Source organism: Falco cherrug, chromosome 5 (genome assembly GCF_023634085.1).
Source record: "Falco cherrug isolate bFalChe1 chromosome 5, bFalChe1.pri, whole genome shotgun sequence".
NCBI classification, from domain to species: domain Eukaryota; kingdom Metazoa; phylum Chordata; class Aves; order Falconiformes; family Falconidae; genus Falco; species Falco cherrug.
The window spans coordinates 94,585,589-94,605,484 of record NC_073701.1 but is presented as its reverse complement, the minus strand read 5'-3'; the positions used below and the strand labels follow the sequence as shown (position 1 = coordinate 94,605,484).

Here is a 19,896-nt window from a genome sequence, read left to right as displayed (position 1 = left end):
GCTGGGGTCTCCTGTCATTCTCACCCGAAACAGTGTCTGTTTCTGAGGATCACTCTTCCAGAAAGACATAAGCCAAGGAGAAAGCAGCCAGAGGCTATGGTTAAGAAGGGTCAGGGCTTCAGGAAACAGGGTCTCACAGGATTAATCATAGGGTGAATGGACTTGTTTAACATCAGCATCTTCTTAACAGAAGAGCTGTCTAAGGGCCTTTAAATATTTAAAAGGATGCTACAAATCAAAAAGTAATTAACTTCTCCCCATGCTCTGGGTTGAGGGCACTCCGTGTTGACCAGGCTTTCAGTGAAGCAAAGGAAATGCATTTGAGGTGTTACGGAAGGAGAATTTGGGGGCAGTTTGAGAGCAGTCTGTAGCACCACAAGATAAAAGGAGGGAGGAGTTACGGTCTGCGCCCCATCACACAAGGAACAGAGGCTTGCACATCTTAGCCATATTATTAAAACAGATGGGTACCCTCTCAGGTGGCAGCTGGAGAGAAGCACTTCCTACTCACTTCATTTGAAGTACAGTATTTCAAAATGGATTTTCTGGGGAGGAGGCAGGGGGGTAAAGATTTCACCAGTTGCTTTTTTTCAGAGCAAATAAGCATGTATTACAGGGTAATGTGATGCAGAGTCTACGTGGTGAAACGTTACCCTCTGCCTTTCTGGGTAACTTGAAAATTTTCAGGGTCTCCTGAGTGCCCGGGTACTCTCATCTGTATCTCCAACAGAGTAGTTTCAATCAGTATTCCAGTATCCTGGAGTTACCAATTCATCCTGCCAGAAGAATAAAAATGCATCCTGCTCTTAAGGAAAGAATACAAGAACAGGGAAATGCACTTCAACAGAGAGAACTTCAACCTACCAGCACAGAGCAGCTCACAACGGCTTTGACTGTCCCAGTGTGCTGCTTTGGTCATACCCAAGTTTTTCAGTCCCGATGTATCAGTAATAAAACTTGATCTATCATGCAACATCAAAATTTACTTCCAAATGTGCTTTTGTGATTACAGATCTGACTGGGAGCCTCCAGCAATAAAAAGCTATTTCTGCTTTCAAAATAAAGGCTAGTAGCTCCTGTGAGCAGCTTAAATAGCCATTCACAGACTAATGCTGTGATACAGAATGCTTTAGCTTGAGGAAGGTTATGGTCACAGAAATCACTGTACAAAACACCAAATGGATTCTTTCTGTATGGAATAACTTGAGCAAACAGTAAGCCGTTGGCCAACAGAAGCTGATGTTCTCCAAATTCGCAGGAGTTCCCCATCATAAATGTTTGTATTTTTGACATCTACAATTTTTGAGAGAAGCTTCTGACACACAATTGGCAGAAGATGGTCCCCACATCCAAAAGCACCCAATGCCAGCTTGCAGCAACAGCCATTTCATTTTAAGCAGAGCACACTGAGCCACACAGCTGAAAAGCTTGAGCGTATTTGGATGTCTGTCTCCAGCTCCCAGGGGAGCCAGAGCCACACAAGAATAATTCCCCTGCAGAATTTCCAGATTTGGCACCTTTTTGGACACAATTCACATGGCTCCAGTCACCTGCCCTGAAACACACTAAAACTTTTACTTTCTTGAAAGCTCAGGCGTGCTGCAAACACACAGAAGGCAAGATCCTTCAACAGTCTTTAGAAATCACAGAGACACAGGCAAACGTTTTTCCCGCAGTATGTTACAAGTTTAATTGTGCAAAAATACAGTCATCAAGACTTAAGCTTTGTTGTAAACTGAATGTAATTCCAGTGAGGTACAGGCATGGAAAGAGGTCCTACTGTAATTACAGCAAATACACCATAGTCACTGTGTGTATGCGGTTCGATACACTGATATACTGTTCTCAAGTGATTTACACATTCTGTATTTAACTGTATTAATCTGTATTTAATCTGTATTAATCAAGAGAACCAAAGAAATGACACCAAAGAGGAAAGCCAGTAGCACTGCACTAACTCAAAAGAACGTTAACAAAATTTAGACAAACTCCCCAGTGATGGCCAAGAATTAATCTGTGATATGGCAGGTGGGCAGTGTAACTCCCCTTCATCCAACACAGTATATACTGTGCTTCAGCAAAAGAAAAGGCTTTCCTAATGCCAGCATTTATTTCAAGCACAGGAAGATGAAGCATTAACAACCTTTAAAACTGTGTTTCAAACCATGAAATACCAATGGTGTTGCATAAGAACATAAGAAATAGATGGGGGGGGGGGGGGGGGGCAGGAAACACAAAAAACTTTCAGAGCTCAGTTCTCTGGCTCCACCACTTAATAAGACAAAAAACCCATATGGAAAAGACAGACACTGCTGAATCCCCTCGCTGACTAAAATCCTCCTGCAGTGCCTACATCACTGAGGAAAAAATAGCTTTCAAAGCAATTCCCCTCCTTACACATTCATGTTTTAACATAACCAGCTTGGGCATTCGTAATGCTGTCCCCCTATGGCTACTTTTTGGTTCTAACAAATCTAGACGCTTCTTGCAAAAGCATTTCAACATCTTTGTTATCCTTGTCTTCTGAACTTGGTTCCCAGTCAGAGTCTTCATCGGTAGGTTTGCACACCTCTTCCTCATCATCTCTAAAGCCGCCATTAAGGTCATACTCATGTGGTTCATCTTTCTGCAGGAGCGGGCTGGAAACCAGGACCATGCATGGCAATCAGTTAGCTGAGGGGAATGTGCTCAAGCTTGTCTAGACAACAATTAACATGATGAGACGTGTTTACAGAGCACAGGGGAGTGGGAGACGGATGGCGCCAAGGATGGCGCCAAGGAAAGGTAACAGCTTGCTGTTAATTGATGGCAGTTAACCACCAGTCAGGGATTGCCTAGGATGCAATGCTTAGCTTCAAGAACCAATCTGTTTAAAACGCGCAGCTTCTGAAAGTGTATATAACCTCGTGCTTCTGTACAATAAACTGACATTTGCTTGCATCAAGCTGCGTCCCGTCTCTTCATTCGCCGCATCTTTCTCCACAGCCCTTTCTCCTGTAGGGACAAAAATGCCATATATTCATGAATAATAAATACAGAACGAAAGAGACCTTGCAGGGGCCATCTAGTTAGCCTCTCTCCTCAGCAGGAGAAAGGCTCAACTAAAGCACTCTATCCAATGCTGACAATTTTGTGTTTGACTTTCAAGACTCTCATGTAAAGCTGTACCATCCCTCTCTGACCACTACTGCAGGGCTTACCAGTCTGATCAATTAAGAAAGTTCTCCTTAGTGGCTTTTCTTCCAGCACTTGGAAAACAGTTGCCAGGCCTCTTCTGATAACATCTTCTGATATCAGAAGAAAACGGTATCAGATAACATCTTCTGACAACTCTCCTTTCCTGAAGGAGTGGCATACACAATTTTCCTGGTCATCTTCCTGCTACTTCTATACCTAAACAAGGCATCTTTCTTGCCCTTTAGCCCCTAGCTCTTGCTAGACAGCTATTCCGACTCTAAATTTTCTGCCTTCACCCACCCATATTTACTTAGGGCTACTTTATACTCTTGCTCTTTGGAATCTGACATGGCTTTGAATTCCCATTCACTTCTTTCCTGAGCTTCAGGTCAGCAAAGACAATCTGCTAGATCACTCACCTCCTACGTTCTCAACTTCGATCTGTGCTGTGTAGTCTGTGCTTCCTTTCTGAACACACGTTAAGGAAACAACAAATGCTGAACACTTCTTTCCTGAGCTGGATGCAGCCTACCCCTTTCCCAGTTCAGTCTGTTCTATCGCGCTGCTGTCCAATCTGCTGCCTATCCATCTTCTGCACAGCTCACACTTTGTGATTAAATTGCCTTCTCTCTTCCCAGTATGTCACAATACTCTACATTGGCAGGAGTCAAAACTTGGAAACCTCTATTCACAAGAAATGGATGCTGCTCGCTGCATGTTCCTAAACTTTTTTAGGCAGCTTGTCTTGCAGTAGTCTTTTAATTGCTCAAATATGTTGACATATATAAACCAGTTCCCAGAGACAGGGCAAGCCTGATTTTTGAAGAAGCCTTATCTACCTGACTTGGTAGCATCGATGCAAAGCTGCTGCCATAGCAGCATTGCATTCTCCTTTTACTTATCGGTAGCTGTGAACCTTTAACAAGTTTATTTCCACTGCTTTGGGACTTTGGCAGATGTGCACGACCATTGCTCTACCAGCCTACGCTACCTCCCTTTTTCTTACAGGCCCACAATTCCTAACTAGCCACAGTCTGTTAATATTCCAGTCATGGTATGCTGCCCTTAAGTCACACCCCCGAGTAAAGCTGTATTTGTTCCTTTTCTTCCCAGCCTCCAGTTTCTGCATTCTTACCTCATTTGGAGATAACCTGTCAATGATCTCATAATGATTTATCTGTTGAGCAGTTCTTATCATCTTTTATATGAAACTAGAAATGTGTCTTCTCAGCTACACAACCCAGTCCAAATCATCCATGTTTATATTAACCTCAGGTATTTCTTAGCAGCTTCTTGAAACCTCAGGTCAGAGCTCCAGACACTCAAGCTGTGCGTGTGGTGAACAAGCAAGAACACCAGCGCCTGGTGTAGTCAGATCACATCCTCTGTCAGTTACATTTTTCTGCTAGTGGGAATGTTACTATTCCAGAATCATCTTATGGTCTGATTAACATTTTATACTCTATAGCAAGGTTTTCAAAAGCACTTACAGCAGCAGTCAATTCCCTCAAAGGTACACAATTTTATGGGTGAACTGTGCTACAGAGGCACCCAATGACTTCCTAGAATAAAGTCAGCCATGCGTGACACAGCCAATACTACAACTGAGAAATATCCTATGGCTAGCAACCTATATAGCACCTAGCAGAAAATCCTGAAAATATCAGCTGTCAATTTCGGCTGTAATCCCATCCCATATGATGCTTGCTAGTTTACTGTTTACCAGACTTTAGAGGAAAGTAATTATGCCCATGTTTACCCATAACAGCAGAATTTTTTCTAAGAATCACAGACTATAGTCGTGCAGAAGGAATTATGTCTGGAGGGAGAAGTCGAAACAAAGATTCTAAATACCTTAAGAACAAAATCTCTCTTCTCAGCCTAAGCCTGTGAGAATAATAAACCCAAGACCGGATTAACAAAGAAAAACTGCTCTTCACTTTCACAGCACTGCAGGTGGTATTTTACAACAGAAATAGGAATTCTGGAAAAATACTGATTACTTCCATATTTCTCCTACAAATGTATGAGGAACATACGATGTTGGTTTTCGTCCACCAGTGTTTTTAGATTTCAGCAGTGAATGATGCACTTCCTTCCATGTCTTCCCACTCCTCTCTTTCTGCTATAGTTTAATTCAGCTCCACAGCCCCTGAAGCTGCTCATTAAGCACAATTCTGCCTTTCCCCTAGTACCATATTTATAAATATGACCTTGAAACATTCCCTGGAAGTATCTCCTTCACATGGGGAGAAAAAGCTTGCTGACCACCCCTTTACAAAGGGTTATGTTTGGAAGTGAGCCGATCAGCTTGCTAGAAAACATACACAGAAGCGTGCAGGAGAACTCTCAGACTCCATAGCCACAGCAGGTCATTCATCTAAGTAGCAACAAGGCAGTGAAGTCATTCACTAGTGACAATTTAATGACAACACACATTCCAGCCTTTCTTTTTTTTTCCCCTTCCTCCCTTACAGCTATTTCCCCAGTAATTAGCCTTAGACTGTTTCTCAGAACATAGACCACATTCTCTATTGGCAATTTGTAATCCATCTCGCAGCAATTAGACTATCAATGTTAAAAACTAAACATGGCAAATGTCATGTAGATAGCACCCTTCTTTTCTTGGCTGGTGGAGTTTCAGTGCACTTGAACAGAAATTAATCCTGCTGTGCTTAACAGTGCAGTTGTGCCAAACAGCACGAAATAAAGGCTAATGGAACCTTGCCTGTGTGATCTTGCATGGCTCGGTACGACTGCCTCAGACGTGAGCTTGCTGAGTGCAACCTTTTACAAGCTTTGCCCTCAAGAGAACGAAGCAAGCCAGTCAACAAGATATTGAGGGGAAAAAAGAAATTTAAACAATCATTAAATATGAACAGAACTTTAATTAATGAATTCCCTTCTTCCCACTGTGCATGGAATATCATTTTTTCCCTGGTTCGTTCTTAGGATGAGGAGTTGAATTTAACAGATTGAATTTCACTTCCATGTCAAAGATTTACACATTTACAAGAGAAGCACTTTTCCATCCATAGCCATGCCTGGCTGACCACCTGCCATGAGCTGCACACACAGGATCTACCATTCTGGTAAGGAAGGTCCTCTTATGAAAGACACAGCTACAATTTTAAACCTTCAAGATTAGCTTTAAACTTCAGATATGCACACAGTCCAGCTTGCTTCATTATTAAAATTTTAACCGCTCGCTGCACTTACAACGCTGCTTACAACTCTTGCCACTCTTTAATGCACATTTCTGCAAGGGAGCGGTGATCAAGATGGGGCTCATACTTGCATCATGGGATGTGGCAAAGCGTACAGCTAACAAATATGCCTCAAAATATGCTAGTGCACAGATACACCCATATCAAGCATTCAGTGACAGCAGAAGTACACACACATGATAAGGAAATGGGATGGGAAAGACATTCCCGAGTGGAAAATAGGTCGCAGAACAGAATGGAGGCCAAAACACTTTGTCTAGAAAACTACAGCTATTTGCACTTTACTTTCTCTAGAAGGCAGATCTCTGTTTTGAAGATTTCTGTAGGAAATGCCCAGCCACACCTTGGTGATCTCAAAGAAGACAAGTCAGTTCCCACCTCCACTCGAGATGCAGCAGTTCCACATCCTCATGCCTTGTTCAGGCCAGTGAAAGTAAAGATGGCATATCATCAGGCTTTCAGACTGCTCTTCAACGCTCACTTTTAAATTATTTTAGAAATAACAGGAAGCTTCACATTTGGAAGCCAAACTGAGATACAAGAGATGCCTTGAAACAGAGCTAAAGGATATTTAAAACTGGAGCCCATGCACCTGCCACATGTAAGTTAATATTATTGGCAGCAGCAAAGCAAGCTAGGTGTACTACTGGTAAATGGAGGAGATACTCATACACAGTATTACAGGTTACATTATCAAGAGAGACTACAGCTTGCCTGTGATACTACACAATCCTCACTGATTTCTAGAAACTAAAGTTCGAAGGATACATACATAGTTCACAGGGAACACTGCCCCAGCTGAAAGGCATTACCCTTCTTCGACACTTCAGTCCTAACAAGCCTGTAACATCAATACCTCAGAGTAAATATAAGAAAAGCTCATCACCACATCCGCAGATATCTTTTGACATTTATTTAGAGGTCAATGCAATGCAGAAGGAGTATCTCAATGTTTCAAGAGCAATCAGTCTTCATGGGGTAACCTTAACTAGCTGTGGATGAACTATTGGCTCCTTTCATCCTATTATGAACCCTGTTCAAGGAAGGAAGAATTGACTTGGTCACACATGTCTCTCAAAACATTTGTTTGTTTCGCTGCCTGCTTCCAGGGAAGGACAGGTGTGCTCAGCACACAGGAATTCAATTCCAGCACTATTACTTGCAAAAAAGGAAGCAGAGTTTTACTAAAATAATGACTACCTTCTTCTCAGGTAAGTATTATCAAGCATCTCCAGCACCACTAAATGCCCCAAAACCCAAAGCAGATCAGTTGCATCCCATGCTGATGGGCCCATTCATAACATCAGAACATACCATTTTTTGAAGTTTTTGTCGTGTTCTTCTTTCAGGTACTAAAGAAAGAAATGTTATTAGCCAGGACAGAGTACAACCTAGCAATAAGGTTATTCGGAGAGGTTGCTACAACAGAAGACTGACTTATTAAAAGAAATGCTGCAATGGTTGTGCTGTATTTACAAGTATAAAAACTACTCTGCTGCCCCCAAAAACCTTTTTTTTTGTATTAAATGATTCTTGAAAGATTACCCAGATGAACTGTTCTTACAATTATGAACCATGCCATCTGTAGACAAACATCATCGGTACTGTTTGGGGTTTTTACAGCAGACAATTGCAGTATTTCAAAGCATTTAAATATTTTACGCCATTGTTTCCATAAATGCAATTTCTCCTTAATAACCATAGAATCATAGAATGGTTTGGGTTGGAAGGGACCTTAAAGGTCATCTAGTTCCACCCCTCCTGCCATGGGCAGGGGTAATGTCATAATCCTGATTTTTTGAAGTAAAATGCATTATCATTACATTTCCCTAACTGTTCTGCTCTAAAGTATTGTCTTTTTGCATTGGGAATTAAATTGGGGAAAAAAACCCCTCCAAGTCCAATAATTAAGAAAAAGCACAAAAAGAATGCAAAGTACATCTTTGAATTCTCTAAGAACAGACAAAATATAAACAGTATATTCCCCTGTGTTTTTCAACAAGTCTAGTTACTGGAATACAAAAAGACTTTTAGAATAGAATCTCAGATTCAGTTTTAATTATATTCCCTCCAAGCCTCAACAGAACATACATGCTATAGGGATATACACATTTTGCTGTGGGGATGGGAAAAAAAGCTACAGAAAAAATTTACTGCAGTATCCATTTGAAATGTTGAGAAATACTTCAGTATATTCCCTGTTTTCACTGTAATACTCCAGCTCCAAATGGAGGAAGCAGAATAGAGAGATCTGGTAAGACCATGCTATACCATGCTTAGTTTTCAATAAAACCTGTTAAACTCATGAAAACAGCCACTTGCCACCTGGCATTTTTGTCAAATCCTAAGATACAAAGCATACAAACTATGTCAGCGGTGTCTGACCCAGACCATCTTGTTTCAGTTGAAAAACATTTGAAAAAGTGAATGTAAGTGTGCAGCGGCCAAGCAGCCTTACCTTCCTTATCACAGACAACGGCAACACCGCATGCTCAAGAAGAGCAAGGGTGCAGGGCAATACAGAGCAAGCTGCAAATGCAATGTTACTTTCTCACTTAAAGCATTTTATTCCAAGGTGTTGGCATCCATTACTGGGTTTGGGGGTTTTTTCCCCCCACTTTGAGCTATACTGAACAACTTGGCTTACCTGGAGGTGCACTGTGCTTGTATTCTAGTTTATGCTGTGGATTCTTCCTGCAAAGAAAACAGTAAAAGCTTGATTTGCCACCTTGTTCCACACCTAACAAGAACCTAACAAGTTCCCAGAACTCCTCTGTATTTTGTGAATAATTTTCACTTCTTTTTAAAATAAAATTCTGTGACCAGTGCCTTACTGCAGTGTCTCAGCTTACGTAATGTAGGGTGGAAGAAAAAAAGGGTTCCATAAGAGTTCCTTTTGTTTCAGCCTTTTAAAAAAAAATAAAAAAGACAGCTGACCAAAACCAAGAGATGAGATAGTTTCCAAACTTGTAAGATGAGATGCATTTGTTCAGCATAATAAGAACTGATCCAATTATTTACTCTCACTAAAACCAAAACCAGAACATAACCTCTGGTGCACAAAGTGCAATGCACACACAGTGCATCACAAGTCTGAGATACCCAGCCGTAACTTCCATATTCTGCAACATAAGGCTAAAAATCAAATAGTTTGGGAAAATTAAAGAAATTGAAAAGAATTGCCTGTCTCAAAGTATCACAGGGAAAGGCCAAAGAAGGACTGTTAAGAGAGTTTACTCATTTCTGCAATATGCTGCTGCAATCTGGGAAGTTCAATATACAAGTGTGTATGTCTTCTATTAAAAAACAGCATCAATGCAATGAAAATTAAAAATTTAAAGTCAACTTACTCTTTGATCTGCAATAAATGCTCCCCTCATTCAGGCTGCGATCCAGGTCATGAACACACTGATTTATCCCACCCCCTAAAGCAGTTATCCAATGCTGTTCTAATGTTTTAACTTGGTCCCACTTACACCGTGCTGATCTGTTGTGTTAGTGTATTAGAGCGGCACGTTAAAATTGTTTCAGCTCAATTTACTTCTGTGCAGAAAATTAAAATTAAAAAAAATTCTAACTTTGGAAGAAAACTGGTTCAGTTGTCCTAATTTCTCCTTCTGAAAAAGAATCAACAATTAAAGCCCACTATTTAAGAATGACATACCATTTGACATTGCTTGAAACACAAGATTAATTTCTATAACTGCAGAATTTTTTTGATATTTTACAAAATACCCTTGCTGTGAAGACTGCCTTGTAAAACTAGTTGCTTATGTTTTCTTATTCTTCAAAAACAGAATACTCTTCAGTAAGAAAATCTTATTTTTACATCAAATAACTTGTTACACATTCACATACTTGAAGCTGATTTACAGTTTTATAGCTACTGCTATCCCAAAGTGCATTTCATGTGCATTAGAAGGGATAGTTATCTGAATAAAAACATGCAAGTACAGCTTTCTATTAAATACCGTACTGAAACAGAACAGTTGCTTAATCCAGTGTTTTGCAAGTGTTGGTAGCATCAGAGCATTTGATCCCAACTCAAGGCACAACATTTAGATAACTCAATTATGTATTCCAGTAGTAGCCAACAGATAAAGACAACAAAAATAACATCCAAATCCTTCAAATGACACCTGTTGCTTTGTGGAAAGAATTATCATTGCTTTGTGGGTGCCTCCTTTCTTCTACCCCAAAAAGAATGAAACGCTGTTTAAGAAATGATCAACTAATACAGCACAGGAGTTGACTTATCTGCAAGGAGAGACAGTTTTAGTTTTGGACAGTGTCCATTGTACTCCTGAAAAGTATGTTGGCAATTTCAGGAGCGGTATAAACCTAGATTTCGCATCCTGAGATGAGAAATTCATCTCACAGATGGTTTTTGAGAAAAGAAACACTTCTTCTGCATTAGTTGAACATAAGATGGCTTTTCCTTAAAAGTTACTCCCATTTTGTTACACTTTATAAAGAACACGCTCTTTAGGATCATCACGCTTCCAGGGAGAGAGAGAGAAAATGTTTCTGCTCAAGCACAATCTTTAACAGCAGCTGTTAGTTTCAATATGCCCCCACAGAAGGGCTGTTGTCTCAAAATATATCCTTTTGTCCATTGCATCAATTACAAAGCAGTCCTTACACTCTGCTAAATACAAGTGTAAAACCTAGATATTAAGAAACAAATGGAACAAAAGGATCTTTTGAAGAAAATCAACAGCTGCTAAAAGAAACAGCAGTCAGCCATAAACTGGATTTTCTTGCTGGTACCTAAATTATGCTTTCTAACAAATCAAATACTGACTAAAATAGAGGGTTTGTACAAAATCTTAACAAATATTTTGTCAAAATCTGAACTAAAAGTTACATATCAAGAAGAACATGTAACAATAAATTATTGTTTCTATACAAGAACAGTTTACTTCAGGTTGAAAAATGAGAAAGTTTTGATCTCTAGGCCACTGAACAGGTTCCAAAAGTCAAGGCTTCATGTTCACCAGCTGAAATCACAAATACTTTGCACAGACCTTGGAGGCATAAAGGTAGCAGTCTGGCGCCAGTAAATTTGGAAAGCCACAGTCAAGATTTAACATCACTATCCTACTGTCAATTTGCAACTCCAGGGGAGAACATTCTTAACCTGTAAAACAAGAAAAGCCATTTTGTACAGTGCTTCTTACCTATAACAAGCCGTTCCATACAGACATTCAGGCCGGTTATCATTGTTATCCTGAGTTACGATCTCTGTTTCATGATTGTCATCGTCATTAGGGTGACTAAACTGCTGAAAGTGAATGGGATTCTTCCTGCAAAAGACAAATATAGATCAAGAACTGACTATTCCATTTAAACAGGAGAAGTGGAGGTAAGAAAGGTGTTACTGAATCAGTGACATTTTCAGCGGTTACAGAAAGAGAAGCTTTTAACGTTTAACTTGGTGCAGAATGTAAGACCTGCTTTCAGGATAACTGAAGAAAAGTTTTGTTTCAGCAGAGGCCGCAAGAGGTTAAAACATGAATTCTCCTATTTGCCATCATCAGCTTTACGTTTCAGGCCTCCAACACATACACAATCTACTGATGTAGTCCCATAGCATGAATCTCGCTCCGTGGCTTGCTCTGTCATGACTCCCTCTGGAGTTACCAAGTGCTACACAAACCTCTCGCAAAGTCTGAGCTCAAGCTGCGAGGGCCAACCCATGGCAGCCGAGCAACTGCAGTCCTGAAGCCTTCCCACGCTCTCGGGTGATCACCTGTGAGCTTCAGGCAGCATGTCTCAATCATTACTTCTGTTCCATATGCAAGTTACTACTCACTTGAACACTTCAAATGCCAGCGTATTATTCCAGAGGGATGAAGTGCTGGGGCCTGAGCAGCAGGCCCTGAGCCGAAGCTGACCTCCAGAAGAACCCGCCAACCCAACCTTAAATATATGTATTTAGTATCCAATCATTAGCGAAATATGCACGGTCATTAGTGAACCATGTATGGCCATTAGCAAAAGATGCACCTTGGATAAACTACAATCATGAGAGAAGAGACAGCGCATCCTTCCTTGCTTAGAGGCAGGCGGCCAAAGCCATGAATCCAGCTGTTTGGCCTTGTCTGGAAACCGGTGGTTAAAATCCAGTCGATAAAGGGAACTCCCTCGGTTCCTCCCAACCCCTGGCCAGGCTTTGGTGGCATCTGACAGGAGAGTGAAACCAGATGTTTCCACGTTTGGAATTACGTGAGCTTGTTTATTAATAGTATAAAAGCTGAACCCTCTTGCAGCGACGTTGCAGACCTCACCTACCAGGAGATGCCCTGCGCAGGACTTCCCAGCTGCCGGGACAGGCTCTCCAGATCCTCGTGCAACAGGGGCTCCCCAGCGACTGCGGAGCTGGAGGATGGCAACCTGTTAGGGCAACGGGTGATGTATCTTTCTGAACCACTACAGCTAGCTGTGAATAGTAACGATTAGGTGCATTGCCTTGCTTATCTGTTTTATTGTTTGAATCAGGGTATCGTAGGCTAATCCTTCTGTATGTGCATATTGCCTTATTTTCTGCATTAATTTGAAACAAACAGTGCATCAAGGGTATCTTCTGTATTGGTTTCTGTGTGCTATCTATTGACCCCATCAACTGGCAAAACAATGGAGCAGTCTCCTGGACATTACATTGATTATGCTCTCAGGTTTGCCTTGGCTACCGTGGCATTTTATTTGAAATACCAAATCACAACGATGACATGAAGTTGTACCCTAAGACATAACGCTGTGTGTAGCTGAGCCACACCGATGTTAGTGATGAGAGCACCATACAAGACAAGGCAGCTATAAACAACATCACTTTGTGAAGAAGTGATGTTAAAAAGAACACAGAAAAATACATTATGACTTCAGGAGAAATTCATGGGGCAGATCAAAAGACACTACAAAAAATTATGTCATAGTGAACATACTGTACTAAAAGCAAATCTACTTTTTCCCTCTGATTTCTTTTAGAGACACTTTTTTTCAAGCATATTTGAAAGCAAGAAAAGTGAGATGTTTTAATAAATGATTTTCCAAAAGATATACACAAAATACTTCAGTGATTTACCACTAATCCCCAGTGTACATAATCAACATCTTTGTGCAAACTGTAAAAGTGAACTGCTTGCCTCAAGCAAGAGCAATGATAACTTTAAACTGCAGAGGGATTACTGCTGTCATTTGCACTTGTTACAGCTGCATTTAGAAACACCAAGCCAGAAGCACGTATGCAGCTAGCGACATACACAGCAGCTTCCTCACTGACCACAACGGGCTCTTATGAACTTTCTAGGGAACAGTCAGTATTATTTTCAGCATTTCAACCAACACCGTAAGAGAAAAAGCGTTTGTTATAGCTTTTGCAAAATGATTACTTAAGCACCGTGAGCCCCACTAACCATTCAGGCCTCCTTTCAGGCACCGAAAACAGATTAGATATTTAGTATTAATACTTTTACATCTCCATCTGCTTGGTATCTTTCACTCGGGAAACTCAGCAAGCAAGCTACAGATAAACTCTTCCAGGAGCTACTTATCAGAGATCCAGTGTCCCTTAGTCCTATTTACACAGGTGACAGACGCCTTGTTCTGGTTCTGGTCTTTTCTGTTGATTTCTGCAGACTGTAGGGTAAGTAAATACTGTTTCACTAGATATCATTGCAAGGCTGCATTTACCAGTCTTTTATTCTACAAGTTCTCAGAAAACATCACTTCTAACCCCACATTCAGGCTGGCTGCCTACTTCTTTTGCCATTTAAAAATAAATGGGATGAAACCAAGTCATTTTAGAGGCTACTTGCTTTGTTTTCTAAATGCACGGAGCTAACGTACTAGCAATATTAGCCAGAATTTGAGTTCAGTCATTTGAAACACAATTCATCTTCTCAAAGGGACACAGAAGCAGCTAATGCTCTGTGAAATCATTTTAATACTTATTCCTACAATAAGATACATGCAGCATCATAGTCATGAAGGAAAGAAGGCCTAAGAGCTGCCAGTTAGCTAACCTATTCTGTTTTAGGTGATAGCCAGTTCCTTTCATGAATTTACTTCAAAAGCTATTTGGCCAATACCAAAGAGCCTTTATTGCAGGAGAGAAAAAAGAAAAAAAAAATTGTATAGGAGGAAGCAAGAAAAAGGGAAGGGTCTTGAGGTACGCACCCTATCACTGGGCCTCAGGATTCTTTGGGCCAGTGGATGATGCTCCTCAAATTATTCATCACCTGTGAAGCACCTTAAACATGTCCTATTTCAGATGCTCAGGACTAGTAACAACATCATAGTTTCTCTTACCTTTATGTGGATAATTTATACTTACTCCATTTCTAGATGTTGTGCAACGATATCCAGCAAAATAAATAGAAGCAGAGAAATGCACAGCTAATATTAAGTACACATTATCCCTTCTTGCAAAAATCTTCTTCCTTTTATTAAGAGTTTGGGTTGTTTGAGGGTTTGTTTGGGTTTTTTTGAATACAAGAGATCTGAGTTGTAAGAGCACAGCACCCTTCATGCTGGAAGCTGCACTCCAAAGTTAGTTTTACAACAAAACCTTGCTGCACAGGAATACGTTATTAATTTGATCAAAACAAAATCATTAAGCTTTACTCGCACAAAAAATAACCAATTAAAAGCCTATTTTAAGAATAAAGTTTTAGGAGAGTTGCCTTCTCATACACAGAAGCTCTGAATTTGTGGCAGAAAATTATGCAAATAAAAATTATGCAAGTAACACTTACAAAGTTCTTCAGAATCAATGCAGTCATCTCCAGCAGCAGCTGAGCATCGCTCAGTGAAATACTCAAGACAGTTTTCATCTATGCAGCTCCCAAAAGCATCTTAAAAGCTTTTTCTAAAACAAATTTAAGTGGTAAGGTCAGAATCCCTGGCTCTTCTTAATCACATGCAGGAGACCCCTGTCATCTCAAGGGCTTATTTTCTCAGCCTACTAAAGAAACTGGTAAGGAAAACGTAATGACTCACCAGCACTAGTTATAAAGCCATAGTATTCAAGCCTGAAGTTAACGCCACAAGTGCGTGTAAGATGTTTATAAGTTCTAAACTCTAAGTCTTACTAGAAAACAGGTCTCATAAAAAGACAGATGCAAGTCTGTAGCTGCCAGATTTACAAGCTGAAGGTGAAATGAAAAATACTTCTTTTCATAAACAAAGAGCACAGTATTTAGAAGAATGCACATACAAATCCAAAGGCTGGTTGAGCATGCCCTGCTTTGACAGTTACAGGAAAGATTCACACACACCCAGTCAGCACAGAACTGTACCACAGGCTAGCCAAAGGACAGAATTGTGGACAAAAATTGTGAAATTACAGTTTCAGAGATGAGAGTTCAGCTGTACCACACCCCTACTATGCAACTCGAAATGGGGGTTGGGTTTGAATTTGTTTTTGTTTTTAAATCCCTATTCTTCTAACTTCTGAAAAGCGAGCAGCAGACAAGAAAATGAACACAAGACAGTATTCAAAGAGTAAGTTCCTTGACAACAAATATAGTCAGATATAACACAGACAGAGCACTTGCCTCCTAGTGGTAACAGCAGTTTCTTTCGATTTGGAAAAAGCTTCAGACTGCCACAGGAAGAGAATCTCACACTGACGGAGGATAAGAAGAAGAATCTCTGCAGAGAGAAGTGTGAATCAAGCTTGACTCTTTCAAAAAGCAGCGTTTTCAAATTCATAAATGAAGAAACTGAGCTATGGGTTACAAAGTTATTTCCTAAACATTTCAGCTATGTGTTAGAGACATCTAATAAAATCAACTAAACTAACATTTCATCTTTTCCATTTGTGCTGTTCAACCACGCACCCACCAAAGGTGCCTGTCATATGCAGAAGACAAGTATCTCTTACTAGGAGTTTATAAAATACGGATTAGAAAACTGAAGGGCATTCAGTTATTGGAAAAATGACATTTTATATGAAACCTCACCTAGAAAGAACACTGTAAGGAAATGTTATGGTTACCAAAGCAGTCCTCATTTAAGACGTTGACTCCTACAGCACATTGTGCTAGAAGACACCTTTCATAAGGTTAATGGAAGGAGACAAAAACCAGCTACTCATCGTACTCAAAAGAGCACTCAAAGCAGCTCCTCTTCCTTAGCAACTCTAAAAAACAGGTTTTGCTCAAGGAGAACACTACACAATCAAAAACTGAATACGCTATCAGTGCGTTCCTTCAAAGCGTCCATTCACATCACACTTATATACACTTCTGTCAAGAATATGGGTAACTGCAATGGCTTGCTTTACTGCAACATAGCTATCTCATTGATGCAGAATGACTACTTGGTGGTCTTGCATTAAAAGCACATACAGGACAGACGATAAAGCACCTTTCTTTGCAAACAAGCAGGTTTAGTCTCATCACATTTCCTGAAGATCAAAGCTGATGGTTTTGATACTTCCTATTTACAAATTTCTCCAACAAAATAAGATTTCGTTATGTGCTATTTCAGAGCATTCTTTTCTTCTTACAAAGCAACACTTCCCAAAAGTACTGCTGCCAAATGTTTTAGAATAAAGACCCAAGAAGAAACGTGCACATGCAGACTCCTATTGCATGTTACCTGTAACTAAAACTTGCCTTCCAAAACATTAGGAATCCTTCAGCGTGTCAGAGCACTGAATCAGCTTCACCCCCACAGAGGGGAAAACTTGTCTGAGCAAAATGAAAAGTAGCTGGAGCAAACTAAAGGCTGCATTTGTACTACTGGATCAGCTTGGCTGCCTAATGAACCATGTCCTCCTCATAATCATGAAGGGCAAAAACTGAGATATGCGAAGGAATGCTACATGAAAACTGGAAGTCTGATGTGCTCATGAACACAACAGCTTTACGCAGTTATCTGCAGCAACAGGCACACCAAACATACACAAGAACCCATTTACTTGTGCTTGCTTGTTTGCTGAACAACCTAAGCTTTTACTGTCACTCAAGCCCCTTGGGGGAAGAGGTAAAAAATACAAAAATAGTAACAGTGATAATATTTTTAAAAAAAAAAAAATCACAGGACCTCCTGTTTCCTGGATTAGCCTTATCTTTTGTGCTTACAATGTACATAGATTTATGTAGTGCTCAAAATCTTCTCCTAAAGGCAGTTCTCAGGTCACTGGTCACTTGCTACCCTCAGGAACACCTCTAGACGCCTATCTTCTCTTCAATATATTAACACATGGCATTACAGATCTTTTCTGGGCAGAAAGAACTAGCAGGAGACCAGGCACTCAGCACTGGGGTTTTTGGGATCTTGCTGGAACATTTGTATCGCACAAAACATTTGTATGACAGATTGTGAATTGAGAGGATATGAGTAGCAGAAAAAAAAATAAAAATCATCCCTCAATTGAAGTATCGCCAAAGACACTGACCAGATAAGGGTTCACAGGGAGTTTATAAGTGTGACTTGTTCTGGTTTTAAGAGGGGACTGAATGCTTAAAAAAAAAAAAAATAAATAAAAAAAAAAAATGGTGCAGATTGGCCAAGTTACAACAGAAGTAATTCTCCATTGTTTAGGGATAACAAATAATAAGCATTTTAAATAGTCAGATCACAAAGCATACAATAACTTCATCTTTCATAAAAGTTTCAGCTGCAAATAAAATAAGCCTACAGGGTCTATGTTGGGCATTTCAATCATTTACATCTCTTCTCCCTGCCGGTACATGTACTGTACACACAGGGGGGTTTATTTCTTTCCTTTTTAAAGTGGACCTTTGTTTCTTATTTCCTAGAACTCTGCATCGTTTAATCTGCTGAAGTACATCATCCCTTGTTTAGGTTATATTGGAAGTTAGCAAGACATCCTGGCTCCTCCTTTTATACTTTTAAAATTCTTGCTATGCCATTGGTTTCTCATCAGTCCCCATTTACCAAAAGATTTCTTTCAAATCAAAGCTTGTAACGACTTTACTGTTTTCGGTAGCTAATACAGTACTTCTTAATAACAAGCTAGCTTAAGCTGGGTTTATTTTTGCTTCACCTGTAACAGCCCGTTCCATACACGCAAGGTGTCCTCTTACGCTTGTTCTGTTTGGAGCTTTCTGAAGTATCTGCACTTCTGGTTGAATCAGAAATCTGTCTTGTAATCCAGATTTGCATCAGGCTCAAGAGTCCCTTCCTGGGCACCAAAAGATCAGGAAGTCCTGCCCAGTGAGCCTGTTGGCTTGCAGAACCAGTCATCTGCTCTTTGTTTACTGTTTCCTCACTTCTATTTCCTTTACTGGAGATCTGACCTTTTAGACAATTTACTATGCCGCTGCCTATCTTTTCTTCCCAGAGAACTTCCAGGGGATTTTGTTCCAGTCTTGCCATTCCCTGCCATGTTTCTCATGGTATTCTCAAGAGGAAATCCAGAGCATTCTGTGGAACAAGGTTCCATTTTGAAGGACCTGAAAATGTATATTCTTCAGAACTAAAAGCTTTAAGGTCAAACTCTGCCTCATCATTCCTGTTTTCAAAGTGAGAGAATCATAGTAGAGCCCAGGCTGGAAAGGACCTTGATAGAGATTAAAACCAGCCCCGTGGGCACATATTAGCTTGGGGCTCATCGTTAGCCAGCAGATGTGTTACACTTGAACAAAAGGTTAGATGATGGAAGTGTAAAGAACTCTAGTAGGTAACAGAAACTAAACAACAGACTGCTAATGTATGCAAAGGTAAGCAGGAAATTTAGGTAACTGCCCAATAAGATGAAAAGTACATCCTGAAGAGGCGCCAGAGGGAGGAGGTTATGATAATGAATTTTTGGAAACCTTACGTATTTGCATGACTTTGTATAATAAATATCCGTTGGCTTGTTGAAACAGTGTGCAAGTTAGGAGTAGCGATCCCCCTTGCACCCGACGCTGCAATAAACATACCTCTTTGTAACTGCCCTCGAGTTGTACAGTTCGATTCCGCATGTCAGTTTGGCGACCCAGGTGAGACCCTCTCTGTCCGGCTGTAGGACCTGCTGAGGACGGGACTCCTCTGGGTGCCCCCAAGGTTTCTCAGGAGGACTCCCCTACTCACCTAGATGACTGCGAGGACAGACAGGGACCATCATCGGTGGACCAGGTATGTTGCAGTTGGGTTGGGGATACCTGTAAGTTATGAGGAGACGTCCTACGTGAGGTAAAGAGCACTGGTGCTTGCCCCTGGAAAGGCTGGGGGTGGGAATTTGGGTGCTCTCCTCGCTGCAGTAGCAGGAAGGGGCCTCTCGAGGGGTAACAGGTTTTCTCCCTAGTGGTGTGTTTTGGCCAATTTGGGTTCTCTTCAAGAATGTCTTTTGGCCATTTTGTCATCTGTTGTAAAATTCGGTACCGTGTATTAGTTGAGACCTCTTGTTGGTATTTGACGTTCTGGGGTGGCATAACGGTGTTTGAGGTTGGAATGTCCGTCATAAAATGGTATTGTTGCTATCTATCCGAGTAGCAGAGTGAGTGTGTAACAAGCCCTTTTGAGCGAGTGTTTT

The 19,896-nt window shown here is 40.6% G+C and overlaps 1 protein-coding gene across 1 annotated transcript; it reads right to left on the bottom strand.

Annotated features, from left to right (window-relative positions):
- Positions 1–2,216: 2,216 nt before the first annotated feature.
- LOC129736198 (aprataxin and PNK-like factor) lies at positions 2,217–18,822 on the bottom strand. The gene is given in 7 exon segments (XM_055712000.1): positions 2,217–2,994; positions 9,052–9,098; positions 11,585–11,710; positions 18,424–18,519; positions 18,521–18,593; positions 18,596–18,678; positions 18,680–18,822. Coding segments are annotated over 7 exon segments (708 nt in total). The 3' UTR covers positions 2,217–2,854.
- Between the last annotated feature and the right edge of the window lie 1,074 nt (positions 18,823–19,896).